Genomic DNA, 27,540 nt, shown 5'->3' on the forward strand with positions numbered 1-27,540 from the left:
GTGTATTGCCTTAATTTTTAAATCAAGAAAACGTGAATAGCCCTACTTATGATTTGGCTTGTCCAAGGCGAATGTAGAGGCCTAAAGTGTGTATCCTAGCAACGTGCTAATCTACTGTACTAGCACTAAAAGAAGTGCACTCTCACACACTCAAGGTTTTAATGCAAACCGGTAACAGGAGACTTCAAACTGGGTTCTAATTTGATGCATTGATTCACCAATATGTAATCGAAGCTCTGGAAATTTAAGTATAGATGATCAGTAATCAAAGTATTGATTAATTGTTTCACCCCTATATAACACACTATTTTAAAGGAGTACAAACAAAACGTAATAGTCTTATTTAGGTAAAAATTTAGCATGTTGTTTGATATCTGCACATTCCAACTTGAAATATAGCATACAAGTCAAGTAATCTTCAACAGATTAAAAAGGGGAATAGTGCTAAGAAAGAAAATTGAATCTATTTTAATTGATGTGTGAAACATGGTGTGTGCATTTCACTGAGAACCATTTTTTTTTTTGCAGTGGGAATACACAATTAGGTATTGATCACAGTTTGAAAAGAGCAATAAAGTATATAATGCAAAAGTTGAGCAAAAATGTACTGCATGTCCCTGCGGGATCTTTAACACTGTCGCAGTCAGTCAGCACAGTACTTGGTAGCACAGCAAAACACATGATAAAAGTTAATATATAAAATGCACACAAAACTAACATAATATGCACATTATGTAGTGGAAACACCAAAGGGCAATCGTGCGCTTTTCTTTGAGTCCAAGCACTTAATGAATTGATTTGCACAAGTACAAATAATAGTAAGCCATGCCCAAGACACAAAGCTTATGCAGATGTTAGTTGTGCATGGATGCTTCTGGGTGGGGGGAGGATGTCCAGTTAAATGTGATTGCTTCAGATGAACAGGAAAGGTTGCAGAGCTGCTGAGAGAGAATCTTGGCAACAAGATGAAAATGTTGTTGTATAAAGCATTTATTTTACATTGGTTGGTTTTACATCAATTCATATTTCTCTTTTAAAGCATTTTATTAACATTCACAGTTTTATTTATCTATGTGTTTTTTTTTAAATGCTTTCTACAGCTAGTTTTGCATCAACTCACCAGTAGGTGGCGGCCAAGTACTTTCTAACTTTAATAATTAGCTTTGTGTTCCAACCATGAAAATTGACAGTTGAAGGTGACATTTGCATTTTTTTTTTTTTTTTTTTTTTTATTGCAGCATTGTATTTTTTGTGTGTATTTGTACATTACAGACTGGTGTCTCCTTTTGAAGAAATGTGCTGTTTAGGATTATTACAAGCATAATCTCCTTAAGTCTGGACAGAGAAAATGAGAGAGTAATATATTATTTTCTTGTTGTTACTGCTTCTTGTAAAGAGCTTTGTGATGGTGGTCCACAATGAAAGGTACTATATAAAATAAAGATTGATTTGATGTTGACAACCGAATGTATTATGTAAAATGATTTTATTTTTTTTAAACCGTTTCTCCCTATTAGTATGTTATAACTTATTTATGTTATCAGTTAAGTTTACTGCATTGTTTGTAGTTTATCACTCCTCAGATTACTCTGATATACTTTTTAAAATAGCCTGGGAAGCAGATTTCTTAAATAAGAACCATATAACCAAAATAGACGATATTGATACTAATAACAAATTACTTATCTGAATTAGTTTTTACAATACATAACATAGTGGTTTATGAATTATGTAAAGGCTAGTGAATTAATCAGTCTCTCTAACCAATACCAGTCGCTGGTGTTTCAGCAGAATAGTTTTCTTGTTTGAAAAAAAAAGTCTAAATTGTCTTAACCATGCAGTATCAAAAGCTATTCCAAGAGAACAAATAAGCAAAGCAGAGAGAACCTTTTTTTTCTTAAATACAATACTGTTTAGAATTTGAATTGGTTGAATCAGTTTCTGCAAAGCTAATATTGATCTTGTTGTACTCCTGAAGGCTCCAATAACACTAACAATTAAAAAAAAAAAAAAAAAAAAAAAAAAAAGATGCCTTCATGGCAATTTGTTTGTAGAGATACCTTGATTCTCTAGCGCCTGTAATTAAATGGTTACTAGAAGTAGTACAACCCTGTCTTCGATTTTTACCAAATGCTTTCTTAACCACTGTGTGACCTGTGGTTTGTGTGTGAGAATTTGTTACAGCTGCAAGTTGTAAACTAGAATCATCTTTTGATTTCTACTCTAGCACACCTTGCACAGGGCAAACAACTAATAGACTGGTAGACTGCACAGATTTACAAATTTCTGGCAGTCAATTACAGTACTATTCACTGTGCTTGGTTCTTCTAAGGAAAATGATAAATTGGCCAGAACCTCCTATTAAAGTGAAATATAGGCTTGTCTTTTGTAAAATTGAAGAATTGAATATAAATCTATCCTATAGATAAAAAAAAAAAGTTCAGTGATCAACAAGATCTTTTGCTTTCCGCCATTTAAAAACAGTACAGTACGTTATCTATTTATATTTAAAACCACCTCCCAGATGATAAAAAATTTATGTCCAGTATATGGTTACCATGCAACCCCATTTCACTATATGTAAAGTACTTGGCAATGTTAAAACACTGGAGCAAAATGAGAAACAGACCCGTGTTGTTTGACTCGTGAATAGCCCCTCACAGGCATCTAAATAAGCTGAACATGTGTATAAAAGAGCGTATTGAGCTCTAATTCTTCTTGCAACCTAATATTTAACTTGTTGCTTAAACAAAACTACATATAACATTTTTTAAAAAGCAGCTGTGCGATCAATCCTATAAATAGCATTTCATTTTAACAGATCCACGACTTCCACACTAAGGTGAGGCCAAGGTTTTATGCAATTTGGTTTTCAGTGACTCAAAATCAAAAGTTTCATGCTACTGTCAGATTCACAGTTCCAAAGACCTCATAGAGTCCGCACGCAGTGTAGTATTGCTATTGAAAAATAATTTACATAAAATAAAAACTGATAGAGCTCATGCGTTGAATGTGTGTTTCTTATCAGTGTGGTGCACGACTGTAGGCGGCTCATTTAAAATATTCAGGACTACCTGGAACTTCCATTTTATATTCCTTTTGACATTGTGTTGCATGAGACTAATAGTCCTATATTTTCAAGCAAGTAGTGCTTAGTAATTTGTTTAAGTGGGCGGCAAAGTGGGTGCTGTAAAACGAAATCCCTGAAGCTTAAAACAACAACATGTGATATTGCTTGCACATATCTGCAGAGCTCTTTTAATATTTCCTTGCATGGTTTGCTCTTGGAATCTTGCTAAATTGTAATGTAGAGTGAGTATGAATTCTAAGCAATTTGGTACATTATTAAAATGTTGCTGGTAAATTTGTGGTTGTATGTAAAAATGGGGAGGGAGAGAGTGGGTAACAGTAGTTCAGTTGTTAGTAATATTGTAGGGGACTGTGCCAGACTGCGTCTATTCATTTCAATTTGCAGAGGACAGGTCACAGTTGATTGTCAGTTGGGCATGTTATATCTCGCATAAAGAAAAAAAAAAGTCTATCTGCCAGAGGGATCAAGGTCTTTACATCAAAGAGAAAAGGCTACTAGTTTTTGCAACATTAGCAGTTTTATTTTATTTAACACATGTTATTAACCAAATATAGTAATCCGTCGCGTATCCACCCGTCACATAGCTGCTCTAAACCGTTTATCCACCATGGTCAACCTCTTAAGCCACTTATTTTATTATTGAACAGAGAAGATTAGTTCAGATATTGTAGATCCTACCAAGGTTTTTGTGCGCTGCGTTGTATGTGCTCCGTGCGTAGCTGTTTTTGGTAGTGTCACGTGAGATGTTAAGTGTGTTGATATGTAAATAAATCCTGTTCGACTGTTGGGTGTATCAACTTCAAACTCCATCTCGATCTCCTGCCTGTCATTCAGCAGCAAGTGCACACGGTAGACGGCTACTCTAGCACAAGCATTAATACCCTGTATCTTTCTAAACCAGGAATTTAGTGGAGTTCCCTACTAAAAGCTGAATCACAAAAAAATAATTGTGTGAATATTTTAATTGTTACAGCTGCGTATAATGGTATTTAAAATAGGATTAATTCATCCAACTTTTTACATACCCGCCCTTACTCTGGTTCCACCACAGTCGGCTATGTGATGGATTACTGTAGTGCAGTTTCAAGTCAGCAATGAGTGTAAAAAAAAAAAAAAAAATTACCAATTGAAGCTTGCATACATCCATTGTCAGGGTTTTCTAAACACTAACCTAATGTGAATGTTGTATTACAGTGCACATTTTCAGCCGTTACACTGCCACATTGTTTTTACCACATCAATAATAGAGATCACACAGTTTCACATATCCATTTTACTTCATGTTTACAAACTGTGTGAATGCAGTTGCAAGTTCCCTTACGTTGGTGGTTCTCAATCTGTGGTCCGCCAGCTCCTTTTAAGTGGTCCGTGGAAGGTTACATAATTATGGAAGTCTAAATTCTCTGTCGTATGTAGTTTTGCAGTGTCTAAAATGTATTTGTTAGGGAATTTTTGTGTATAACATGTTCGCTCAATAAACAGAGCTGATATAACCTGCAATGTTAGCCTTGTTAGTGACCAAGCATTTGATCATGCCAATCTGTCTCTATTTTTTTTAAGTTTTTTTTTCACCCAAATTGAGATTTTGCTGCTTGTAATTCTATGCATTTGTGCATTGTCATTCCTCTTATTGAGTGAATGGCACTCATTTTTAATATCAGTGTAAACCTATATTTATTGCGAGTTTTATATATTGTGTATTGATAATTTATTAATTGAACTGTGGTAGGGCAAAAATTAATTCTGCCATGCATTATACTATTTTGCATGATAACAAATCCTCAACAGCCAATCGGTGTGCACCATCCAATCATTCCGTTTTATAAATGAAGATTATAGCTGGACATTCGTAGCTCAGACTGTGGTGCTACCTCATGGGTGTGTTGTAACTTCACAGATATTTTATTCACATAAATCAATTTCTGCTGTATTTTTTTTTTTAAATGTGTTCCCCTTTTGGTAAATTTATGTTCATGAAAAGTAAAGTAGAACCATTCTTTAAAACTCCAATTTTAAAACTACATTTGCTCACAGAAACAAACCCATCCATTGAATTGAAACAAAGAAATGTAAGTCTACGGTTACTTTTTAGTATTGTAGTGATTTAAAAAAAAGTGCTTATTTTTCAGTCACCAATACTGTTATTGTGTGGTTTGCCAAGATCCAAAAAAAAAAATCAGGTGGTCCACCAACAAAAAAGTTTGCAAACCTCTGCCTTACATTATGCTTTTGTTTCTTTTCAAGAAAAAAAAAAGAGCGAGATCAATATTCAGTTTTGTGTGCCTCCTCCCCCGTTCTCTTACAAACAGTTTATTTAAGAAGACAAAGGTTATGTTTTCCAATGAACAGAATGCAGTACTGTGATCAAAGGTGGCCACACCTGGTGCTTTTAAATGATGAATTTAATACAACTTCACAGTTTAGCATTTTATTTAACTATTTTTTTTATGTTTTAAAAATGTTGCCAAGGGGATTCATTAGATACAATGTGTCTGTGGTCAGAGGTGCTTTTCTAAGCATTACTATAGCTCTGGTAATAGCTTGAAGGATGGTGCTGTAATGCCTTTTGGACTATTCCCTTGGTTTGTAAATATTCATACATTTATGATTAATATTGTCCATTGAAATAACCCTCGCCATATGCTTGTGGTGTGTTGTATAGTTTCTATATCGTGTTTGTTTCCTCTCATGGGTCAGCTGGGATTGAAAAGGTTGTAAGCAGCACTTGACGTACTTCTTAGAAGAACGATGAACGCTGGTTTATTTAATCCTGTGTGTTGCCTTGATGGCTTTCTGATAAGACAGATGAAAAGGACTGTAAGACTCTGTCTTCTGCAAGGAATAACAACTGTACCAGGCAAGCCAGACAGTTTGGCTTGCATTAATTGTACCATAGCAGGTTTCTTTACTGGCAGAGTATTATTGGTGAGATGTACAGGGGGTAGTCATTTTTAGATCCATATGGTTGTAATTTTGTTAACTTGTGTCTAAAAGAATATTACTGTGTGAATGTGTACACAAATAGATGAGTCCTTTAGAAACTTCTCAACATATTTTCTCTGCAATAATGTGGTTTCCTTTGCCATATTTAAGTCATGGAAGATTAGGTCTATTTTTGTTTCTTTGTAGCCCAAAGTTTTTAATTGAAGAAAAAAAAACAAAAAAACCCCCGATAATTTATGTAAAGAGCTGAAGATATGGCAAGAAATCTGTAAAATTGAAATTGGTGAATAGTCACATTTTCTTAACTCGGTCCTGCAGTGTTAGTTTGTAAATGTAAGTAGATACAGTGTCAATAGAGATGGTGAACAATTGGTACCAAGCCTTGTATATTATACACCTTGCATCCTTTAACAGTCAGATTGCTGTGTTGTAGTAGATTGTCACCATATACTACAGTTTTTGATTTCTGTAGTTTGTGAAAAGGAACTGCAGTAGTCTAAAAAATGTCTGGATGTATTCGAACATCACTAGAATGAAATGCAAAAATTCACATTTGAAGAACAATCATAAAGCGTTTGAGTTGTATGTCAGCTTCTAAAATTTGTTTACTAAGCCTTTGTTATTGCCCCCTTAACCTTGACCTCTGTCCGAATATTACTGCTGTGTTTTGTGCGTTTAAAAGATACGTTTTAGATACACAAGATACCTGATGTATCAAAAACCTAAAGACCCATCAACACCAAGGGAAGGAAAATGGACCTGGTCATAAAAAAAAAAAAAAAAAAAAAAAACTCCAACAGGTTCTTTGGGTTGAATTCTTGGAACCAAGGAACTTGTCAGTGGTCTTTTTAGAAGGTCAGTTGAATGTAAGACTATAACTTTATTGTTCCTTTTCTTTCTAGCATTGTACTCCATTATTCTGTTCTGCATTTTCCTGTGGATCCCCTTTGTTTACTTCTATTATGAAGAAAAGGACGATGATAACATCAACAGGTGCTCGGTAAGTGTGTGTGTGTGTGGGGGGGGGGGGGGGGGTTAATCGCTTTTAATCAGCATTGCAACCCAATATTGATCAAGTCAATCCCCACAGTGATTTTAACCTGTGCATACAGTAATTTTGTAAATGCTTCTGACATGGCACCTGTGTGAAGGTTTCTGTGTCTTTGTCTAAGTACACACACATTGACCTACAGCGGTGAAAATTCAGATTCTCTAACCTGCAGAATGTGTTGGCAGCTAAATCTGTTAATAATAACGAGAGGTGTAGTATCCTGCCATGGAAATATGTTCATTTGTGTATACAAGGTGGAACAACCTTCATACAAGAGCAGAATAATCTACTTTTGATAAATGACTAGTACAGTCCAGCACAGTATGTCTCTCTTCATAGCTACGGACAATGAACTATATGCATAATTTACTGAACTGGCTTGGCTGTGCTCCTAGTTTAAACTTCTGTAAAACGTATAGAAAATAGCATAAGTATAAATGTATAAATATGCATTGTCTATTTTTTCTGTAGTTTGTGCAACTATAACAGCAACTATAAATGTGGCTTGTGCAACTTGTTTAACTATTGTAAACATGTGTAGCAATATAAAACGGACTAACCTTTAGGCTTCAGTGTTTGTGATTGGTTGTTTTGAATTTATGGATGATATGTAAAACACTAATTAGTACACCCTCTTCACTTGGTAAATACAAATTGATATGTTTTCTTCACAGCAAGTTAAAAATGCCCTGAAGTATACCCTTGGATTTATGATAGTTTGCACTGCTCTTCTCCTAATCGGGTAAGTGTTTTTGGAAGGATTTTGCACACATTTTCTGTATATGTAGTAACACATACTTTGCATTCACGAAGGACACAGTACTAAAGAGGTAAGCTTCTCTGCCCAGCAGTTGAGAGAAGTTCCTAATTAACCAGTGCCCCCCCCCCCCCCCCCCCCCTTAACACTGTTGACCAGTAGTAGCCTGTTCTGTAACATAGATTTTATTTTCATTTTCAGTTTTGTATAGCAATTTCAAAATGGATTTAAGTGTAACAACTTTTAAGTTGTTGTAGTAATAGAGATTCCATTTTCATGCAACTGATGTTCAGTTTGTTGTTTTTATAGCATTGACAGTGTTCAGCTAGAACATTCAACCCTTTGTATACTGCCCTATTGTTAATGTGACTATGTATGGTAAATAAATGCTATGTTAAATATTCAAGCGGCATTGAGGTGCAATTTGGATAGATTACATTTTGTTTTGCAAGGTCAAAACATGTTTTTTTTTATTTTTTATTTCTGTGCAACAGTAGTGTCAAGATTGATTGTTTTATTTTTTGCTGTCTATTCAGGTTCATGATAAAGGTTTAGATGATGCGTCTCATTATGACACGGCTTCAAATTGGCATCAGTCAAAGTGGACTCTCGTGGCGCTTCACTGAATCTTTAATTTTAATAAAAGCCTATTTTAGACATGCTACATGAAATCTCTGCCCACACCCCCACCATAATCTTTCATTGCTCACTCACCATCATGGGTTTGAGTTGCGTTTGTGTTAAATAGGCTACATATAAGCTGCAGGCATTTTGTAACTGCTTGGAGCAAGCTTTTTTTTTTTTTGCTGTGTCACAGGTCTGTTTAATTAAGTGCTACAAAGACAACTTGATAAAATCCATAGTGGTGCATGTCAAGGTCCATGGAGTTATATGTTTTGAACTTTTGCTATAGTGTTCTATATAACCTCTGATTTACAGTGTTTGTGTTCAGCAGGGCTGTATGGTATATGCATAATGATCTTACAGGGCAGTGGACTGCGACTATATTGGTTGCTAATGCTCCTAAAAAAATGTTTTTTTGGGGTTAGGTACCATTAGCGCCTCCAACACAAGAAATGCTGCCTCTCCCCATAAAAATATAAGTTGGTATTTATAAATGCCCTAGGAGATGCCATAGCACATATATCAAACTAAAGTGTGAGAAGTAGAGTAACGATCTGATCGAATGCAGATGGCTGGAAGTCCAGAGGGGCTGTATTACCGTCGGGAGTTTGACGATATAATTGCACTTCCCTAGTTGAAATGGTAAGATGATTTCTCTTTCGCCAAAAAAGTAGGCGTGACAATTGAAGAGGTCACCATAATAAAAAACAGTAAAGAAAATAGTTTGGAAACTTAAAACTTATCTCAAATATAAACATGTGCTGAGTTGATTGCAGTCATTAGTTAATCTTTGCAGCCCTTCGGCACAGTGAGCCAACAAACGAGTACAATAGTAAGTTACTGTTTTAATATCATAACAAGCTGCTGTTGTATTTTAAGCAGTTGAATATGGTAGCAACCAACTTGCTCCTAAAGCGGCACCCAACAGTTGGATTTGGCGACCATTGTTTTGGCCCAGGAACCATTGGCTCCTAAAGCAAACAGTTTGTGTCTAGCCCTGTTTGTAGCTAAGCAATAGTAGCATGCTTACAATTTGAAGTCATATAATTTTAATGTGCACTGGACCATTAAATAAAACACAAGTTGAAGCATTGTGTTTAATCAGAAAAATAAGTCGTCTGATTGTGTGGACTAATTTTGAAAAAGGGCTTCCTTACTGTGCCAGAAATAATTTACTCTTTTTTTATTTACCTTTTGAACAGGCTATACTTTAGACCAGGGATGACAAACACAAGCCTTGGAGACAAATTGAGCCCTGTGGGGAATTTTTATCCAGCTCTCCGAGCAAGCCCTTCCACTTGAGCTCCAGGGTGGCCTAAAGCAGGGTAGGCCACCCTGGTTCTTTCAATCTATTTTGTTCCAACCAGACCTTTTAATTTATTTAATTGGGGGTTAATTGAATAATTAAAGATCTCTTTGGAACAAAGTCCTGCAGTGGAATTGATTCGAAGAGCCAAGGCTGCCTACCACTGGCCTAAAGGGTTGTTAGGATTTCTTCTTTAATTTAATTTAATTGTGTTTACCCAATATTGCCCCATATTCACAAAGCTTAAAATCATTGGGATCTAAAGAGCAGTGGATCTAAATACTCTTGACTGGCTTAGAGGCGATTTTTTTTTTAATTACAATTACTATCTACAGTGAAACGAGGTCTGCAAAAAATCAAATTTATACATTTTAGGCCAGAGGAATTCTGCCAATATTTTATGTTATGAAATCGATTATGTTATGAATTTTTTTTTTTAAGTTTCATTTGTGATTTTGAATAATACTACAGATTTAAAACAGGGTCCCTTATCACCTAGTGTACATTAAGTCAGCTTCATTCTCAGTGTCTCGATTCATCCTGTATGGCCTAACCATAAATTAAGATTATGTGATTTGTTGCCTCTCATTGTTCTGGGCTTATTAAATGATTGCAATTAAATAAATAACAATTTTGTGGAGACAATGAAATGGTTGTATTTGGTTTACAGTGGTAACTGCAGGATTCCAGTAAACCCTTGGTACTGTTGCATCATGAATGAAGTAGACTTTACCTGGTATGCTACAGTACTTATTTGATATTGCAGTGTTCTGTTCTTGGATGCATACGGTATCTCTTCTGTAGCATGGTTTGATCACTTATAAGCTAGGATTTTTTTATTTTGCTTTCTTCTCCTGTTGTATGACTTGGTTTGAATTTAAAGTTAAGGACTTGTGCTTACATTGTATCCCCTATTTCAACCTAGAAACAGTGTTGAATATATTACTCTACTGCCCTTGTTATTTATTGATCTTACCTGGGTTCTATGCTTTGAGAATCATCAATCAGTTGGAGATGCATTCTTTTATTAAAGAGAAGAGGGTATTATGAATGTTATAACTGCACATTATGATGTCTTATAACAGATCATTTTACAACTGCAGTTACTTTCTAATTGGTGATTTTTGGGAAACCTGTTTTGTGCTTGTGTTTTTTTTTTTTTTTTTTTTATTCACAATAATAGTGTTTAACATCCTATTTTCATAGGTGCCCTTGATTTTTTATTCAGGGTGTCCCCATCACACTGTAGCAAAAGTAGGTGCTGTAATAACCGTTTTAGCTGAATAAAGTGCTGTCCTTTGCTATGTGTCAGTACAGCCTTAATTAAAGTCATTTATGAAGAACTGTCAATTATATACTTTTTTGTTGCCAGAGTTCTAGTATAAAATAATTAGTATTTTGTTCTGTCCTTGGACTCCTGCATCTTCTCTGAGTTAAGTCTGAATTTTGCAAACATACTACTTGCGTGCATTATGAAAATCATTGCTGCCCAAAGCCTCAAATGTACAATAAATCAATTATATTATGGGAAGGATAGGCCCTGAATAGAAGTTAATTTAACCATGCAATTTTGTCAGATCATCTATTATTTGTAAGGTGAAAGGATGGTCGCAGCCTTAGTAGTGCTCCATTTCGCATCCCTGGATGGAGCACAGCAGGTGCTCAGCGATGATGCAGTAGCCCTTTGACTTGTAATGTGATCAGAATTAACATCTTGGCAAAACTCAGTGGGGGGAAGACAGATGTTTATATACAAAATATGGTGTTCATTCAAGGCCAGTTTGAATTTTCAGAACAGCAGAATACACTTACTGGCCTTGCTTGGTTATATAACAACACCTCCTGGTAAAAAAACAAAAGAAGGGAGCCTTACCACGGGCCAGAAGCCTTGCTGAGGGCTTTATTTGTATGTACTGTACATGAGTCATACAGCAGCACGTACTTGTATACATAAATGAAAAGTCTCTCAGCCTTCATATTTGACCTTGCATAGAAGTTAAAATCCTATCAATTTGCATTGCAGCCTTAAGAGTTTATAATTGTTATGCACGACACTAATGTCCACAGCCTTAAATCAGTTACAGGTTGTAGTACCGGTACTAGTTATAATACTGGAGCTGAGATCTTAATTAACTTTTCTGTCTGTAGATCAATAGTTAAATATACATGTAAATGTGGTCAGTATATAGGTCTTTTTTTGTGGTATTGTTGTTTTGGAATAAACAAACATATTGCATATGATTGGAATTCTAAAACACTGTTGCAAAGAACGTCAAGTGTAAATGAATATGCTTACAAAATAAAATTTCCAGCACAATATGCCCAATGTTTGAATAGAGCATACATTCTGGGATTAAGATGTATCTACATTATTATTATTATTATTATTATTATTATTATTTACTATAATTACTGCTAAAAATGACATTTATATTTGTACCTAGTTTTTCAAATCTGACTTCCCATCTACAATTTACAATGTGTTGTTTTTCAGGCCTTATTCCTTTATTAAATTATTTGTTAGACTGAAAAATAATGGTGGCAGGTGTTATTGATTTGGTGTGTTTAAAAGTGGCATTGAAAAGAAGGCTAAAAAAAGTGTTTATTTTAGGTCAGTTTGACCCTTTTGGGAACGGTTTATATGTTATAGTTAAGGTGACTGAGTGTGGAAATAAACAAAATTTGAAAAAGCTACCCTTAAATACTGTATTCTACTTGTGTAGAACAATTACACTAATCTATATATTTATTTTTTTTGCAGAGCATTTGTGCCACTGGAAGCACCAACCAATCAAAACTCCACTCAGTGGGAAAAAGTTCAGTATTTGTTTGAGGAACTTGGGAGTAGCCGTAAGTAACATAAATAATAAATAGAATAAGTCCATGTTTTGCCTGCAGTATGTGTGTTTATATTTTATGAAGCCCCCGTCTGAAAGTTGAAATGTTTTATATGCATATTGCACCAGTATATCAAAACACAAGACTTATCTCCTTTCAGATTTACATGCAGTGTTTTCTGGAGCAAAAAAATATGTTTATGTTCCAAACAAATCTTTTATTTGGTAGTTGTAGCTAAGAAACTAATTCCTGAATTCTTATCTGTCATTCACTTGTATTTCCTACATATCTACATTTTGCAGTTTTGAAAGAAACAAACAGTTGTATTTGCATTTCTAAAATCCATGATACCTAGTGATACACTAGGTTCAAGAAATCACAGCTTGCAATCTCTGTCTTGTACGTTCTTGGTCAGTTCACCCTGGAGTGAAATTTTACCCTCCCTTCAATGCCTTCTTTCCTGTTATCCAGCCGACTGCTTCCCCCATTGCCATACTTTGCAGCCGGTGACATGCTTTGACCCTTAAAGAGAGGCAAAGAATTCAAGTTTTCTGCACAGCCCTACAACCTTGTTTTATCCTTATGTCCTACAGGTTATTTTGCTACTAATTGGTTCAGATAACACAGCATCTTCTGGAAACTGAACTCCAGAGCTGTTAAAAGTTTTGATTTGCCCTTCCATGGAGGTGAATGTCATTCAGACCTGACTGAACACCTAGTGGTGTGTTTAAGTCTCTGATGATGCTGCTGTGCATTTTATTCCAGTCTGTCATACCCAGTGGCCATAGCAATCTGGGCAGGAGGCCAAAATTAATCGCCAGACCCTCAACTGCTCAGGCATGTCACAGTTGATCCATGCGAGTCCATCTGCCGCAATCCTCTTGGGCTCAGCTGATGCCACTTCCCTGGGCTCTTCACTGCCTTGTCAGTCACTGTGGGAATGGACTGGTCCCTGATGTGGAAGTGGATATTTTTATTGACTTGTTCTTCCCAGATGGACATGCTTCTAGATGCCTTTAACTGAAGCCATGCCCTCTCATACAAATCCTCAATGTGCAGTAATCATCTTTCAAAGACAGTTAAGACCGGTCATATTTTTATTTCAGTTTATTGGAAGCTGCTCACTTGAGGCTAAACTTCACCAATTAACTTTGTGACTCACAGTCAATTTTATCTCCACATCACCAGGTGGAGATAACTCCTCTGTGGAGACTGTGCTGCATATTACATTTCACATTTTTAACATTGAGTGGACAAAATCATTTATAATTTGGGTCCTTTTTTTATGTCATGCTTCCAGAAAATATTGCAAACTCCAGTCTGATAGGTGCTCAAAGTGAATTTACTTTACTTTTGTTTTGTTGTACTAGCTTCTAGCTTCTAGATCTCCTACATTTTTGTGAACTGGTAATAATCCAAAGCCATTAACAAAGAACTTTTGAGTCCTTAAAGTAACCTTCTTGGAAAGTTTTTAGTTACTGATCACTTTTATTGTTATTAATATTATTTGAATACTCTTATTATATGAATAGCAACAAAAAGCACTGTAGCAGTTTTTTGGAGGTTCTCTGTTTTGCAGTTTAAAGATAAGTCTCGGTTGCATTTCTCTGTTGCTTTGCAGATTGCTTGGCTGCCCTGTCATTCTCCATTAGCTCCATGACCTTGATTGGAATGCTGGCAGCGATCACTTACACAGTAAGTAGGAAAAAGGGCCAGTGGTTGCTGCCACTTCATTAATGTTGATTTCCATGTACTGGTGAAAAGGACTTTATCAGTACAATGTGACCTGTATGTTGGAATGAAAGATAATCTTAAGTATTCTAATACATGTTTAACCTGTTCAGTGTCTTCCGATGTGCCAGTGGTGTGACACAAAAAAAAAAAAAAAAAAGACTGCAGCAGAATGTGTAATAAAATGGAAGAACATGACAGTAACACTGCCTGTTTCATTTCATTTGTAACTAATCTTGTGTGATTCTGTAACTAATCCAGTTAGGTGGAATAAAGGTTATAAATAGATGCAGTTGTTTACAGTAGTGAAGATTTGGGGAGTCTGGAAACCAGTATGGAAAGACATTCTTAAATGTATAATTCACACTTACATTTGTATTATAAATAGTTCATTATAATGGCCTATACCTTGCCTTGGTACCACGTATCCAACTATTGCCATTTCTTCTTCCACAATATTCTGTTGATATAGATCATGATCATCAACTTTTTGGCATGTGTGCTACTGACAAACCTGTTATTATTTAGCAGTTGATATCCACACATCAGTTCTTGGAGAAATCTGTGTCTGTTTAGTTTAGTTAGCTTTCATAGACACAAACAAACATACAAAAAATGCATAAAACAGTATGTGCTCTACAAGCCTGCATGCATTTTAAAGAACAACTTTCCACGTTCAAGAATCGCTATTTGTGGGGATCCTGAATGGTGTATCCAGTAAAGGTGCTCCGCATGGAGCCTGGAGGTTGCTGGTTCAGGTCCTGGCTATTTCACTGCCGGCGGTGGATGGGAGTTCGCAGGGGGTAGCACACAATTGTCTGAGCGCCTCCTGGGTTTGGGAGGGCACCTGAGTCAGCATGGGGGTTGCAGTGGTAAGCCAGGCTTAAAATTGTGCATTTAAAATTGGGGAGAAAATGGGGTAAAAAAATTATATATATATTGGCAATTTCAAAATTAAGAAAAAAAGTCACTTATCTAGTGTCACCCTCCTGTCTTAAGAAATTAGGATGGCAGTAAATGCTGTACATTCAAGTTCTGTGTCTGTGTCATATTTTAATCATGGACCATTGTGTAAAGTAGTAGTTTGAAGAATTTATTAAATTCTTAGGAAATTAAAACTACAGTTGGGAGTTAATTTGTTAGACTTTTCTCAACTCCAGTTTTATTATTTTTATAAATATTGTAGCGTTTTTAGGGTTTCCATGGATGGAGGTGAAGCAGGTGTAATTCTTTAAGGCTCAAGCCAATTTTATTTTACAAAGAAATAAAAGCAAGGGAAGGGAAACCTGGGAGCAAAATAACAAAACAGGCTGAACAATCGCCCTATTGCCCTGTAACATATCAACTTTTACGAGTAACTGCATTTGCACTTTCTTTCGCTCTCTTTATAGCCTCAGAACCCACACCTAACACGGAACTGAAGCCTCACTTTCAAACCCAAACATTCACCCACTCTCTCACTCACGCACATATCCCACCTTGTCCACTAACCTTGCAGGCCCACCCTTGTCAACAAACAAATACTGATATTTGTTGCTATTATCTCTTGCAGTGTTTTTTAGAAAACAGTGGCCATAACGCAAAAAAAATAAAGAATATAGGATATATGATGGTTCTAGTGAGTAACACAAGAGTAAGGAATGAGGAGACATAAACATTTGGTCATTCATATGAAAAGAAACCTGTAAATGTTTTTAAAACGTTTTGCATGCTTGTAATTTTTATTCTATGCAAACTTATTTTGTATTCATATTTGTTTGAGTGACGTGTCCTTTTTAGAATATGAAAGTGGTAACAAGTAGTCTATGGGCTATTACAAAGCTCGAGAAAAGGTAAGTTATTGATGAACTGAATTAAAATAAACCTCACGTGCTGTCTAGAGGTAAATAGAACTGTTTTTTATCAGGTGTAAAACGTTGAAGTGTAATGTCGCACTGTAACAGTGGTAAGTTTGAAAAGCCAAATAAAGCACATGAAGTACCAAAAACTAAAAAAGCCTGTTAAGTTGCAGGGCTAACTGCACTAATGTATGTACAAATTGAATTAACTAAATATTCCAAAATTCCCAGGATGTTTGTCCGGATCGTAAAGGTCAACGTTAGCCCCATCTTCAAAATCGCTTTGGTAAAATGTTTGCCAAAATCGCTTCACAGGGCAAAGTTTGATTTGTGCTAGTTGGCACCCAAACAGTGCCCCATAATTTGGCACAAATTACTTTTGTCTTGGCATTTAGTGCCTTACCTGTGATCAGAATTGGACCTGTAATGTTAATTTTAAGGATTCATGTGAATTACACCTGCTTCACAGACATTTACAGTTTTATTTTTCTTTTACGTACAGTAAAATGGTATAAAGACTTTGATAAATCTAGCCCAATGACTCAACTTATGATAAATAAGATTAATTGATTTTTAGGCAGCCACATAAACACTTGATCTTTCCTTTTAGTCTTGCTTATTAATAAATGTGCTTTTTTGCTTCTTTGAACCCAGAACAGAAGTACACATTTGTTCAAAAAGCAGCACACATCTCCTTTTAATCGGTGTGCTTGTAGTGCATACTGTTGCAGCAGTTATGTGAACCTCTCACTATAAATCATAGCGATTCTCATTACTTCCCCAATGTTCTACTAACACCTTAAGGTTTAGTGGAATAAGAAAAATGTGTAAAATTTTAATTGGTGCCAGGATGAACACTGAATTTTCATGTTCTGATATTTGCTCATAATTTTAAATATTCGTTTGGGTATCCGCTTGTTTTCAAAAAGTAACACAGTACACCCTCGCTATAACTCCCTTCAATATAACGAACCTGGTCCCTGGACCCCAAATAAAAAAAGATAAAATAAACACACGCTGTCAACATCCCAGTCTGTAGGCACAGGATGCCACCTCGTAGTTAAGTAAACTCTTTTGTCTTAATAAAAAGTGTGTGCTGTGTAACTGCCTTCGAAACAAAAAATAATTTTAAGTTGCAACAAAGCTGGAAACTATATTGATCGTTTTGAAAAAAGGAGTGAGGCAGACTTATCTTTGTCATGAATATGGGTTGTCAAAAAAGTGAAATTGATTAAAGAAAAAAACTTCAGGATCTGATTAACTTTTCATGTACATTTTTTCATGTTGGGTTGATTGGGAATAAAAGCTTGGTTTGGGATTCTTGCATGTTGGATTTGCATTTGGTACACTTTGAAATGATTCATGTCAGATTTATTTATTTATTTATTTATTTATTTAAAAAATAAGTTTAGCTTAGATTCAGGATTTTTGCTTTTTGTACTGTGTTTTAATTCTTTAACGAAGGCAGAATACTGCGTTCATGAAATGAACAGGTACATGTAATTCTACTTTTATTCACAATATCATCTCATTAACTTACTCCCAACAGCCTATTGTTCATTTTGATTGTCCTTTCACTATAATGAACCCCTCAATTTTATAATGAACAAAAGGCTTAGACCCCAACAGTTTTGTTATAGCGAGGGTGTACTGTAAAAGCCATTGTATTGCTCTGAAAGCAGTCAGAGACTGCTTAGCAGCAGCAGGGGGGTGTGGACCCTATGCGAGTGCCTTTATTTTACTGCAAGACATTACAATATGTAACACGTTAAAGCAGAAAAATATCCCAGGAGTAAAAAATATGTTGTGTAGGCCTTACTTTACCCCATTGAATTAACTACAAAACAAAGGATGTTAAATAGCAGTTCACATTAAACATTGTTTTGTTTATTCCCGAAATAAATAGTGCATTTTATTTATTTGATACTATTTTTTTTCATTCCTTGCCATTGCCGTTTCTTCCCAGTAAACAGTGGCCATCGACACATTTTCATAAAGTAATAACATGAGGTTTACTTGTGCCTTGTGCCTGAAATTTTACTTTAAACACTTCAAATAAAACAAACATGGAAATGATGTTGTGAAACGAAGGAAATAAAAAATCACTTCACAACATTTCCAGCAAGTTGGGCACTATTTAAGTGAAGCATTTCAGAAAGACAAGATTGCCTTTTTCTGTCCCATGAGATTATGACTTGCTGTAAAGCAGCACAACGCTTTTTTGACCTAGATGGCCTTCGACTATGTATATATATATATATATATATATATATATATATATATATATATATATATATATATATATATATAGTGTATGTGTTACACAAAGTTTTGTTTTTTTTAAACTATCACGCAACTTCTGGTGAGGCAGAAAATAAGTGCAAGGTGTTTTTGTTATTCCTAGCGAATACAAACATCAGATTTTTGTATCCAAATAAATGTCAAATATTTGTTCGGATGTTTATTCAATGATAATAATAATAATAATCTTTATTTTTATATCACAAAGCGCTTTACAAGCTACAAGACTAGGGTGTGTGAACTGTGCAACAGCTGCAGAGTCACTTACAAGAACGTCTCACCCAAAAGACAGAGCACAAGGAGGTTAAGTGACTTGCTGGGATCAGTGGCTGAGCTGGGATTTGAACCGGATACTTCCTGGTTACAAGCCCACTACTTTAACCACTGGACTTTAACCATATTGGTTTTACCAGATCTCCAATACAGTATGTATTCTAAATTGTGTAGCAAACTACATATTGTCCTTAATATATGTCCTTAATCGAAACAGGTGTTTAGGATCTGAAAGCTAGCAGAAGTTCTTTTGAGATATAATTCCAGAAATTCAGCTACAAAAAAAGCAGCAAGCATCTGAAAAAAGAATGATGTAATAATTGTCGTCTAAAAATAGTTTGAAATTATTGAAGTGGTTCACCATTAATCCTAGTAACGAGAAAGGCTGTAAGTCACACATGCCCTATTGCACCCATTGGTTTATGATCTGTACTGAATAAATATGCATGTCAGCATTACTTTAATAATTTGACACTTTCTTTTTGAATACTTAAACGAAATGCGTATTTAACATATAAACAGTAGTTACTTTTTTTGTGTGTTCAATCTGCAAGCTCCAGATCCATTATGAGTTGAAGCTTTTTTTTCAATTCTGCTATACAGTCACACTGTACTTGTTCCCAAAGCTGAACATGTTTTATTGGATTTCTCTTTTTTAAATTTTGTTTTCTTCATGTTTTTCTGCAGTTGCCAGTATTTAATCTATAATTATACATTAAATGAAATGTCTTGGATGGCAGATGCCACCTGCTGCTACTTGCATTTCTATTTCAAACAAAATGTAGGCTTATCTACATTTTAACAAGGAAGTAAGAAGTGCAGGTAAGTGGCAAGTTCTGGCATCATTATTGTAATAATGTTGAAGTTTTCCTAAATGTGTTTTGTTTTATACAGCTCTGTTAAGGTTGGTTTATACTTCTCTTGCAGACCAGAGCTGTACGTTAGCTGCAGACACGTCTACGGGTGCACCAGGTGGATTGAAACACCTCTGAGTTCGCAGACTTTTTGACTGTGCAAAGTTATCGTAGCTTTTGGTCATACTTTCAGCCAGTCTGCTTTACTGCAGAGTGTCAACTTTTGACCAGGGTTGCCAACAGGCTCCACAATCCTGGGACACTCTGAGACAGAACAGGATTTTAAAATTGCCTTTACACTGAATTAAGTGGATGTGTAAATTGGCTCCTATATATTTGCTAAAATGAATACTGTTGCTGAATTACTATGAGCAGCAAACAATTAAAACTGATCAGCTGTTCTTCATACTGCCCCCCATCAGACATACTGAACAGCTGAGCAACAATACTGATTTGATTGGGAGAGTAATTGCATGTTATGGGAGGTTTAATAGTAATGAACAGAAAATAAATATTGATGTTAACTTATTAGTATTGATGTTAACTTATTAGTGACTCAATTTTATATATATATATTGAATATATATATATATATATATATATATATATATATATATATATATATATATATATATATATATATATATATATACACACACACACACACACACACACACACACACACACATATACATACAGTGGCTTGCGAAAGTATTGACCCCCCTTGGCATTTTTCCTATTTTGTTGCCTTACAACCTGGAATTAAAATGGATTTTCTGGGGGTTTGTATCATTTGATTTACACAACATGCCTACCACTTTGAAGATGCAAAATATTTTTTATTGTGAAACAAACAAGAAATAAGACAAAAAAACAGAAAACTTGAGCGTGCATAAGTATTCACCCCCCCAAAGTCAATACTTTGTAGAGCCACCTTTTGCAGCAATTACAGCTGCAAGTCTCTTGGGGTATGTATCTATAAGCTTGGCACATCTAGCCACTGGGATTTTTGTCCATTCTTCAAGGCAAAACTGCTCCAGCTCCTTCAAGTTGGATGGTTTCTGCTGGTGTACAGCAATCTTTAAGTCATACCACAGATTCTCAATTGGATTGAGGTCTGGGCTTTGACTAGGCCATTCCAAGACATTTAAATGTTTCCCCTTAAACCACTCGAGTGTTGCTTTAGCAGTATGCTTAGGGTCATTGTCCTGCTGGAAGGTGAACCTCCGTCCCAGTCTCAAATCTCTGGAAGACTGAAACAGGTTTCCCTCAAGAATTTCCCTGTATTTAGCGCCATCCATCATTCCTTCAATTCTGACCAGTTTCCCAGTCCCTGCCGATGAAAAACATCCCCACAGCATGATGCTGCCACCACCATGCTTCACTGTGGGGATGGTGTTCTCGGGGTGATGAGAGGTGTTGGGTTTGCGCCAGACATAGCGTTTTCCTTGATGGCCAAAAAGCTCAATTTTAGTCTCATCTGACCAGAGTACCTTCTTCCATATGTTTGGGGAGTCTCCCACATGCCTTTTGGCAAACACCAAACGTGTTTGCTTATTTTTTTCTTTAAGCAATGGCTTTTTTCTGGCCACTCTTCCGTAAAGCCCAGCTCTGTGGAGTGTACGGCTTAAAGTGGTCCTATGGACAGATACTCCAATCTCCGCTGTGGAACTTTGCAGCTCCTTCAGGGTTATCTTTGGTCTCTTTGTTGCCTCTCTGATTAATGCCCTCCTTGCCTGGTCTGTGAGTTTTGGTGGGCGGCCCTCTCTTGCCAGGTTTGTTGTGGTGCCATATTCTTTCCATTTTTTAATAATGGCTTTAATGGTGCTCCGTGGGATGTTCAAAGTTTCGGATATTTTTTTATAACCCAACCCTGATCTGTACTTCTCCACAACTTTGTCCCTGACCTGTTTGGAGAGCTCCTTGGTCTTCATGGTGCTGCTTGCTTGGTGGTGCCCCTTGCTTAGTGGTGTTGCAGACTCTGGGGCCTTTCAGAACAGGTGTGTATATATACTGAGATCATGTGACACTTAGATTGCACACAGGTGGACTTTATTTAACTAATTATGTGACTTCTGAAGGTAATTGGTTGCACCAGATCTTATTTAGAGGCTTAATAGCAAAGGGGGTGAATACATATGCACGCACCACTTTTCCGTTATTTATTTTTTAGAATTTTTTTAAACAAGTTATTTTTTTCATTTCACTTCACCAATTTGGACTATTTTGTGTATGTCCATTACATGAAATCCAAATAAAAATCCATTTTAATTCCAGGTTGTAAGGCAACAAAATAGGAAAAATGCCAAGGGGGGTCAGTACTTTCGCAAGCCACTGTGTGTGTGTGTACACACACACACACACACACACACACACACACACACACACACACACACACACACACACACACACACACACACACACACACACACACACACACACACACACACACACACACACACACACACACACACACACACACACAATATAGCACTATTCATTTTAGCAAAGGTTCATTTATGCTTCAGTTTCATTCAGTTTAGGGGCAAGTTTAAAATCCTATTCATGTTTATGAACCTCTTCTATTAAGAGATCCTCAAAAACTTGCTCTATCACGCTTCACTTGCTTGTGACCATGCAACAAATGTTGGATTTTTTTTCTACATTATCTGATCCTGTACGTTTTGCTGTCGCAGACACACAAGAAAAGGGCGTACAACTTTTTAAAAAAAGGATACAGCTTGATGCAGTGCGACAGTCAGAGACCACTGACTGAGACCAAAAATTGGGTCGCAGTGGGAAGTATAAACCAACCCTTAAGTTAATAACATCATAAAAACTGAAAAAATGAGACCTGTGGACATGGGGGGGTTGGGGCTTTGTCCGTCTCGATACCTGTTTTTTCAGCATGTGTTTTATTTTTAGAAGCCCATCTTTTGATGTGTGTGTGTGGCTGTAAAATAAACGGCTCAAGGTGTAAGGAAGAACATATTGGTGACAGAAGTAGCTATTATTTCGATTAAGATACTATTTTTTTTTTTTTTTACATTTATTTTTTCAGGATATTTTAAAACAGCCTCTTCATATGGGGACCAAGTTAAAAACAAACACAGGGCTTTCATGAAATCTGAGATATGGAAATGATTGCATGAGTTATTCTTGATATTGTTAATCTTCTGGTACCCCATTGATGCATTAGGAGTATGTATTTATGCATTTCTGCAGCACAACAATTAACAAAAACAAGACAGTTTTGGAATATAAAGTCTAAGCTGGTATCTGTTTACTCAGTGTTGGAAATTTATAAAAGCATCAGCAGACTTCCTGATATAAGACATATTTAATGTGCTCTCACAGTGTGTGTGTGTGTGTGTGTGTGTGTGTATATATATATATATATATATATATATATATATATATATATATATATACACACACACACAAATTAAGCTCATATCTTGCCATTTAATGGAAAGAAGGAGATATTCCTTGTAAAATGCTCAGCTGCTTCTGTTGAGGGACCTTTGATGTCTGAGGTGTAATTAGAGCATGCCTCATTGGTTCCACTGACATTACTGAGATTGAAATAATATGACAGCTTTAAGGCTGCTAACAGTGGGAATTTCAATGCATTCTTCACCAGATTTGGTATTTCTTACAGAATCTGCTTATTTATTGATTAATTCCTTTACATGAGCAGGGTGCATCTCATTATCCATGAATGTTGTGTCTGCTTAGAAACCGCCATGCTCAATTAGCTGTAGCCATTGGCTATTCTTTAACTTAATTTATATTTAAAAATTTGCATTATTACAGATGTACCAATCCGTATGACTTAATTTAACTGTACAACCTGGGATTTGAAATTTTTTAAATGCAGCAAGTAGGGTAATGACTTCTACATTCCATGCTTACGATATTGTTGATTTTAAAGTAATCTTGGCTCTTTTCCTGTAACAGATTTCAAAGCATTTTTGTAATATGCTTTTTTTCCCCTAGTGTGTGAATTGGTTTTTTGCATTCATTTTTTTCTTTTTAATTTGTTGTTGAGTATTACATAATATGAATGTTATGAATAATTAGTAGCATTTTAATAAGTATTGCATTTTACTTAACTGACTTTTATAGATAGATAACATGAGGTAGCTGTCATATTGACTTCCTGTTATTGGGGTGGACCTCTGTAATTGTCTTGTTATTGCCTGTACTGTATCACATCATGTGCAAGGTTTTGCTATTTGCCAGAGAGAGATCCTTCAATTCCAGTGGAAATACTATCCAACCTCAAGCACCCAAATGCAATTGGCCATTTTTCTGCTTTGGTATTAAGTTGGAAGACACCATAATATTATACGCACCATGATTGACAAACCCATGGATCTATTGTATTGTACACTGACTGCTACAAGTAAACTCATTTGAGATGACCATCATTATGTTAGTCAGTATTTTGGGATGTTGTTGACCTGTGTAATCAGCCCTAAGTCAAGACAGCAGAAGCTGTTGTACAATGAAATCCGAGCAGCCTTTCAATTGTGATTAAATGTGGTTTTGGTTGTATCGTTTGGGCCAATCTCCACATGAGAAAGAAAACTACCAAACTAATTTGATTTGTGGAATAATTATAATACAAATACAAGCCCCTGGAAATGAGAATCTAGTGAATTGACTCGAAGCACACCCTAGCGTTCTCATACCCTTCAGCATCTGAAATGTATTATTTTTTCAAGAGCTTGGTAATCCTTCTGAGATGATTTAAGGTTGTTATTAGCTTCTACTCCAACTAGCATGCTCTTTGGCATTTTCACATTTTATTTGAGACAGGCAGCTATTCTGATAGTTATGGAGCTCAGATTGCCTCCAGAGTGCCAAGTCTGTTCCACCTTGTGGTCAGCAAGGAAGCTCTTACCAATCACTTGCTCTTCGCAGCAAATTGTTGTCTTATGACTTCCTTGTCTAAAGCAATTGCATCACTTTTCACATCTTCATCCCAATCTATTTAAACCTTTTACATTATCTGTGGATAAAACACCCAGGGCTTCATACTAAATTATAACCAACATAAAGTTTGGTGTAAACCTGTTAAATTCCATAATAGTTTTTCGCAATATTGTGCTATGTATGTGGTAATATTTGTGATAAAATAATTTTCTAGCAAGCAGAAATAAATATATCCAACTGTCACAAGGGGGCACTATTTGGCAACTAATTGCAATAAGGAAACTAAAATCCAGTGTGTGTGTGTGTGTGTGTATATGTGTGTGTGTGTGTGTGTGTGTGTGTGTGTGTATATATATATATATATATATATATATATATATATATATATATATATATATATATATATACACTTTTTGTTTCAGACCAGGATTCTATTTGTTTGGAACATACAAATAGAATACAGATTACACTAGGAAAATGTTTGCAGTTTAGAAAATATTTGTACAAAATAGCAAAAGACTGCATGAAAAGACACTTTATACACATGAATTGGCTGCTTTTACTTCAGATACAACACTTTTTTTTCCATCACAGTACTGTTACATTTTTGATTGAACTGTACATTTTTCACTACTACTTTTAAATGTTCCTAGGCTTATGGTATGTCCGTCCTACCACTAAATCTGATAAAAGGCACCAGAAGTGTTGTCTACGAGCGCTTGGAGAACATGGAAGACATTGAAGAAGTAGAGCAACAGATAGATAACATCAAATCTAAGGTTTGCTGTAATTTTAGTATTTATTTTTATTTTGTTGTGTCTTCTATCAAATATTTTGTACTAGTGTATCTGATATCATATCCTTTACTGTTAGCTTGAACATCTATGTTTTAATTAAATGTAATGGTTAATGTTTTTGCTACCTGATGAGGTCACCTGATATCAGGAATGATCAAATACTATGACATGTAGCAAGTGTTGTGTGGTTGTTTTTTTGTTTTTTTTACAATTGGTTATTTTTTTAAATTTATTTTTAATGACATGTTGATTCTTAATTTTCTAATAGTGCAGTGATGGCCGTCCCTTATCCACAAGGGACAGACGGTCCCTGCAGCAGCTGGAAGAAAAATTGCAGATGCTTCGAAGAAGACACAGGCACCTGGAAACTGCTGAAAAGAACTACTGCACAAAATTCTGCAGTGCCCTTCAACCTTTAAAGGTGAACTCCATTAAGAGAACAAATATTTTTTCTAAAGTAGGGAACTATGATCATTCAGAGGAGTTTAGAATATATAATTCATTTTATGTTTGGCAACCAATACACTATATTGACAGTACAAATTCAGACTCCAAGTACAATTTTTACCATTTTGTTTTCCTGTTAGTTTAATATTGCCACTAAATAGTTTCTAAGTCAGTGCAGACTCAAATTGTGTTAATATATTTTAATATATACACACACTAGTGCAATTTGGGGTGTTTTTTATATAATAATAATAATAATAATAATAATAATAATAATAATAATAGTTTACATTCTATTCTTACTGTTGTAAATGTACATTCTTTGGCTTGGTCAAATAAGGTTTTATCAAAGCTATCCAGTGGTAAATGTGGTTGTGCTTGCTTGGCATGAAAATGTGTTCTGTTACTTGTACGTACTGTACTGTAGCTATTTTATTTTACTGCATGGTACAAGAAGAAAAAAAATATGTATATGTTAAATATAAATCTATGCTGCAGCAGCATATTCTGGTCGTATTCGCCCATATGGTTGTTCTCATTTGTACCAAGAGTGCAATGTTGTTTTCTCTTATGATATCCTGAAGGTGATTTAGTTAATTCTGTCTCGCTAATGAATTCCTCCATGTTATGTAGGTACTGTACATATGTTATGGCAGCGAAAAGCATTAATGTCTAACACAGCAGGCATTTCTACTACAACAAATAGCACTGGCACTAACCTACACTGGTCAATGTGATTTAACACTGGATAGTGTTAATACTGTTTGATCTGTTTTAAAAAAAAAAAAAAAAAAAAAAAAAAAAAAAAAAAAAAAATCCATATGCAAATCCATAGCTAATGTGTTACAAAACACTAGTGTGTTAATATTGTGTTTTTTTATTTTTTATTATTGGTTACACACAGAGGGAAAGCTATTCTCTTCTGATATAATCACTTTTGACAGAAGGAAAGGGACTTTTTTGTGTTTTTTCATAACATTATACTTCAGCGATTAGTACCCTGACGGTGTTCTGTTGACTAGCATCACATTCGGGACTCCAAGACAATTAACTTGAAATTGCTCTACTATGATGAGTGCTACATTATCCTGTAAATTAAGAATGTCTTCGGCAGATCGGCTGTGCTTGGTTTGTAGTATGAAGTAAATCTATGGCCTGAGGAAAATATCCCTAGGGTTTAAAAATTTAAATATGTATTTACAGTGAGACCATTTGTTATTATTTTACAAGAGCATAAACAAAAAACATATGGACACCTTAAAAAGCATTTACTTAATTAATTAAAATAAGTTATTATCTAGTCCAGGGATGTGCTTGCAAATATATTTATTTTATACGTGTTATGGTAATTGTTGGCATCACACCTTCAAGCAGACCAGTTTAAGCAAACAATATTTGAAGATCAAGGACCTTTTATGCTACTGACAGGTAATTGGCGAAATTATTAGAGACTATACCTTGGGAACTACTTTCCTTATTCTGATGAAACTTTGTGTGGAATTTGTTGCAGCAAGTTAATGCTAAACATGGTCTGTCAGGTTATTGGGGAGATGTAGATTATGCGCACCTAAAATGGATCTTTTGGATTCATAGCCAAGCAAAGGCTTTACAAGTATACTTGGCTGTTCTTATGCACAGCTTTACTGCAGTACATGGGTCCAGAATTATTTGCACTAATGTCTAGTTAAGCAGCTTAGTAACCCCCAGCAGGTCTGTGGATATCTCTGGCATCAAATATATACAGAAGC

General features: G+C 35.5%; 1 protein-coding gene across 1 annotated transcript in view; it reads left to right on the forward strand.

Annotated features, from left to right (window-relative positions):
• lmbrd1 (LMBR1 domain containing 1) overlaps positions 1–27,540 on the forward strand; it is a 70,981-nt gene that overhangs the window by 12,939 nt on the left and 30,502 nt on the right. The window contains exons 4-9 of the mRNA XM_041252080.1: positions 6,937–7,034; positions 7,760–7,827; positions 12,534–12,622; positions 14,232–14,305; positions 25,202–25,327; positions 25,614–25,766. Of these exons, the coding sequence (XP_041108014.1) occupies positions 6,937–7,034; positions 7,760–7,827; positions 12,534–12,622; positions 14,232–14,305; positions 25,202–25,327; positions 25,614–25,766 (608 nt within the window). The remainder of the gene's footprint in view (positions 1–6,936; positions 7,035–7,759; positions 7,828–12,533; positions 12,623–14,231; positions 14,306–25,201; positions 25,328–25,613; positions 25,767–27,540) is intronic.

The sequence above is a fragment of the Polyodon spathula genome, chromosome 6, assembly GCF_017654505.1.
Source record: "Polyodon spathula isolate WHYD16114869_AA chromosome 6, ASM1765450v1, whole genome shotgun sequence".
Taxonomy (NCBI): domain Eukaryota; kingdom Metazoa; phylum Chordata; class Actinopteri; order Acipenseriformes; family Polyodontidae; genus Polyodon; species Polyodon spathula.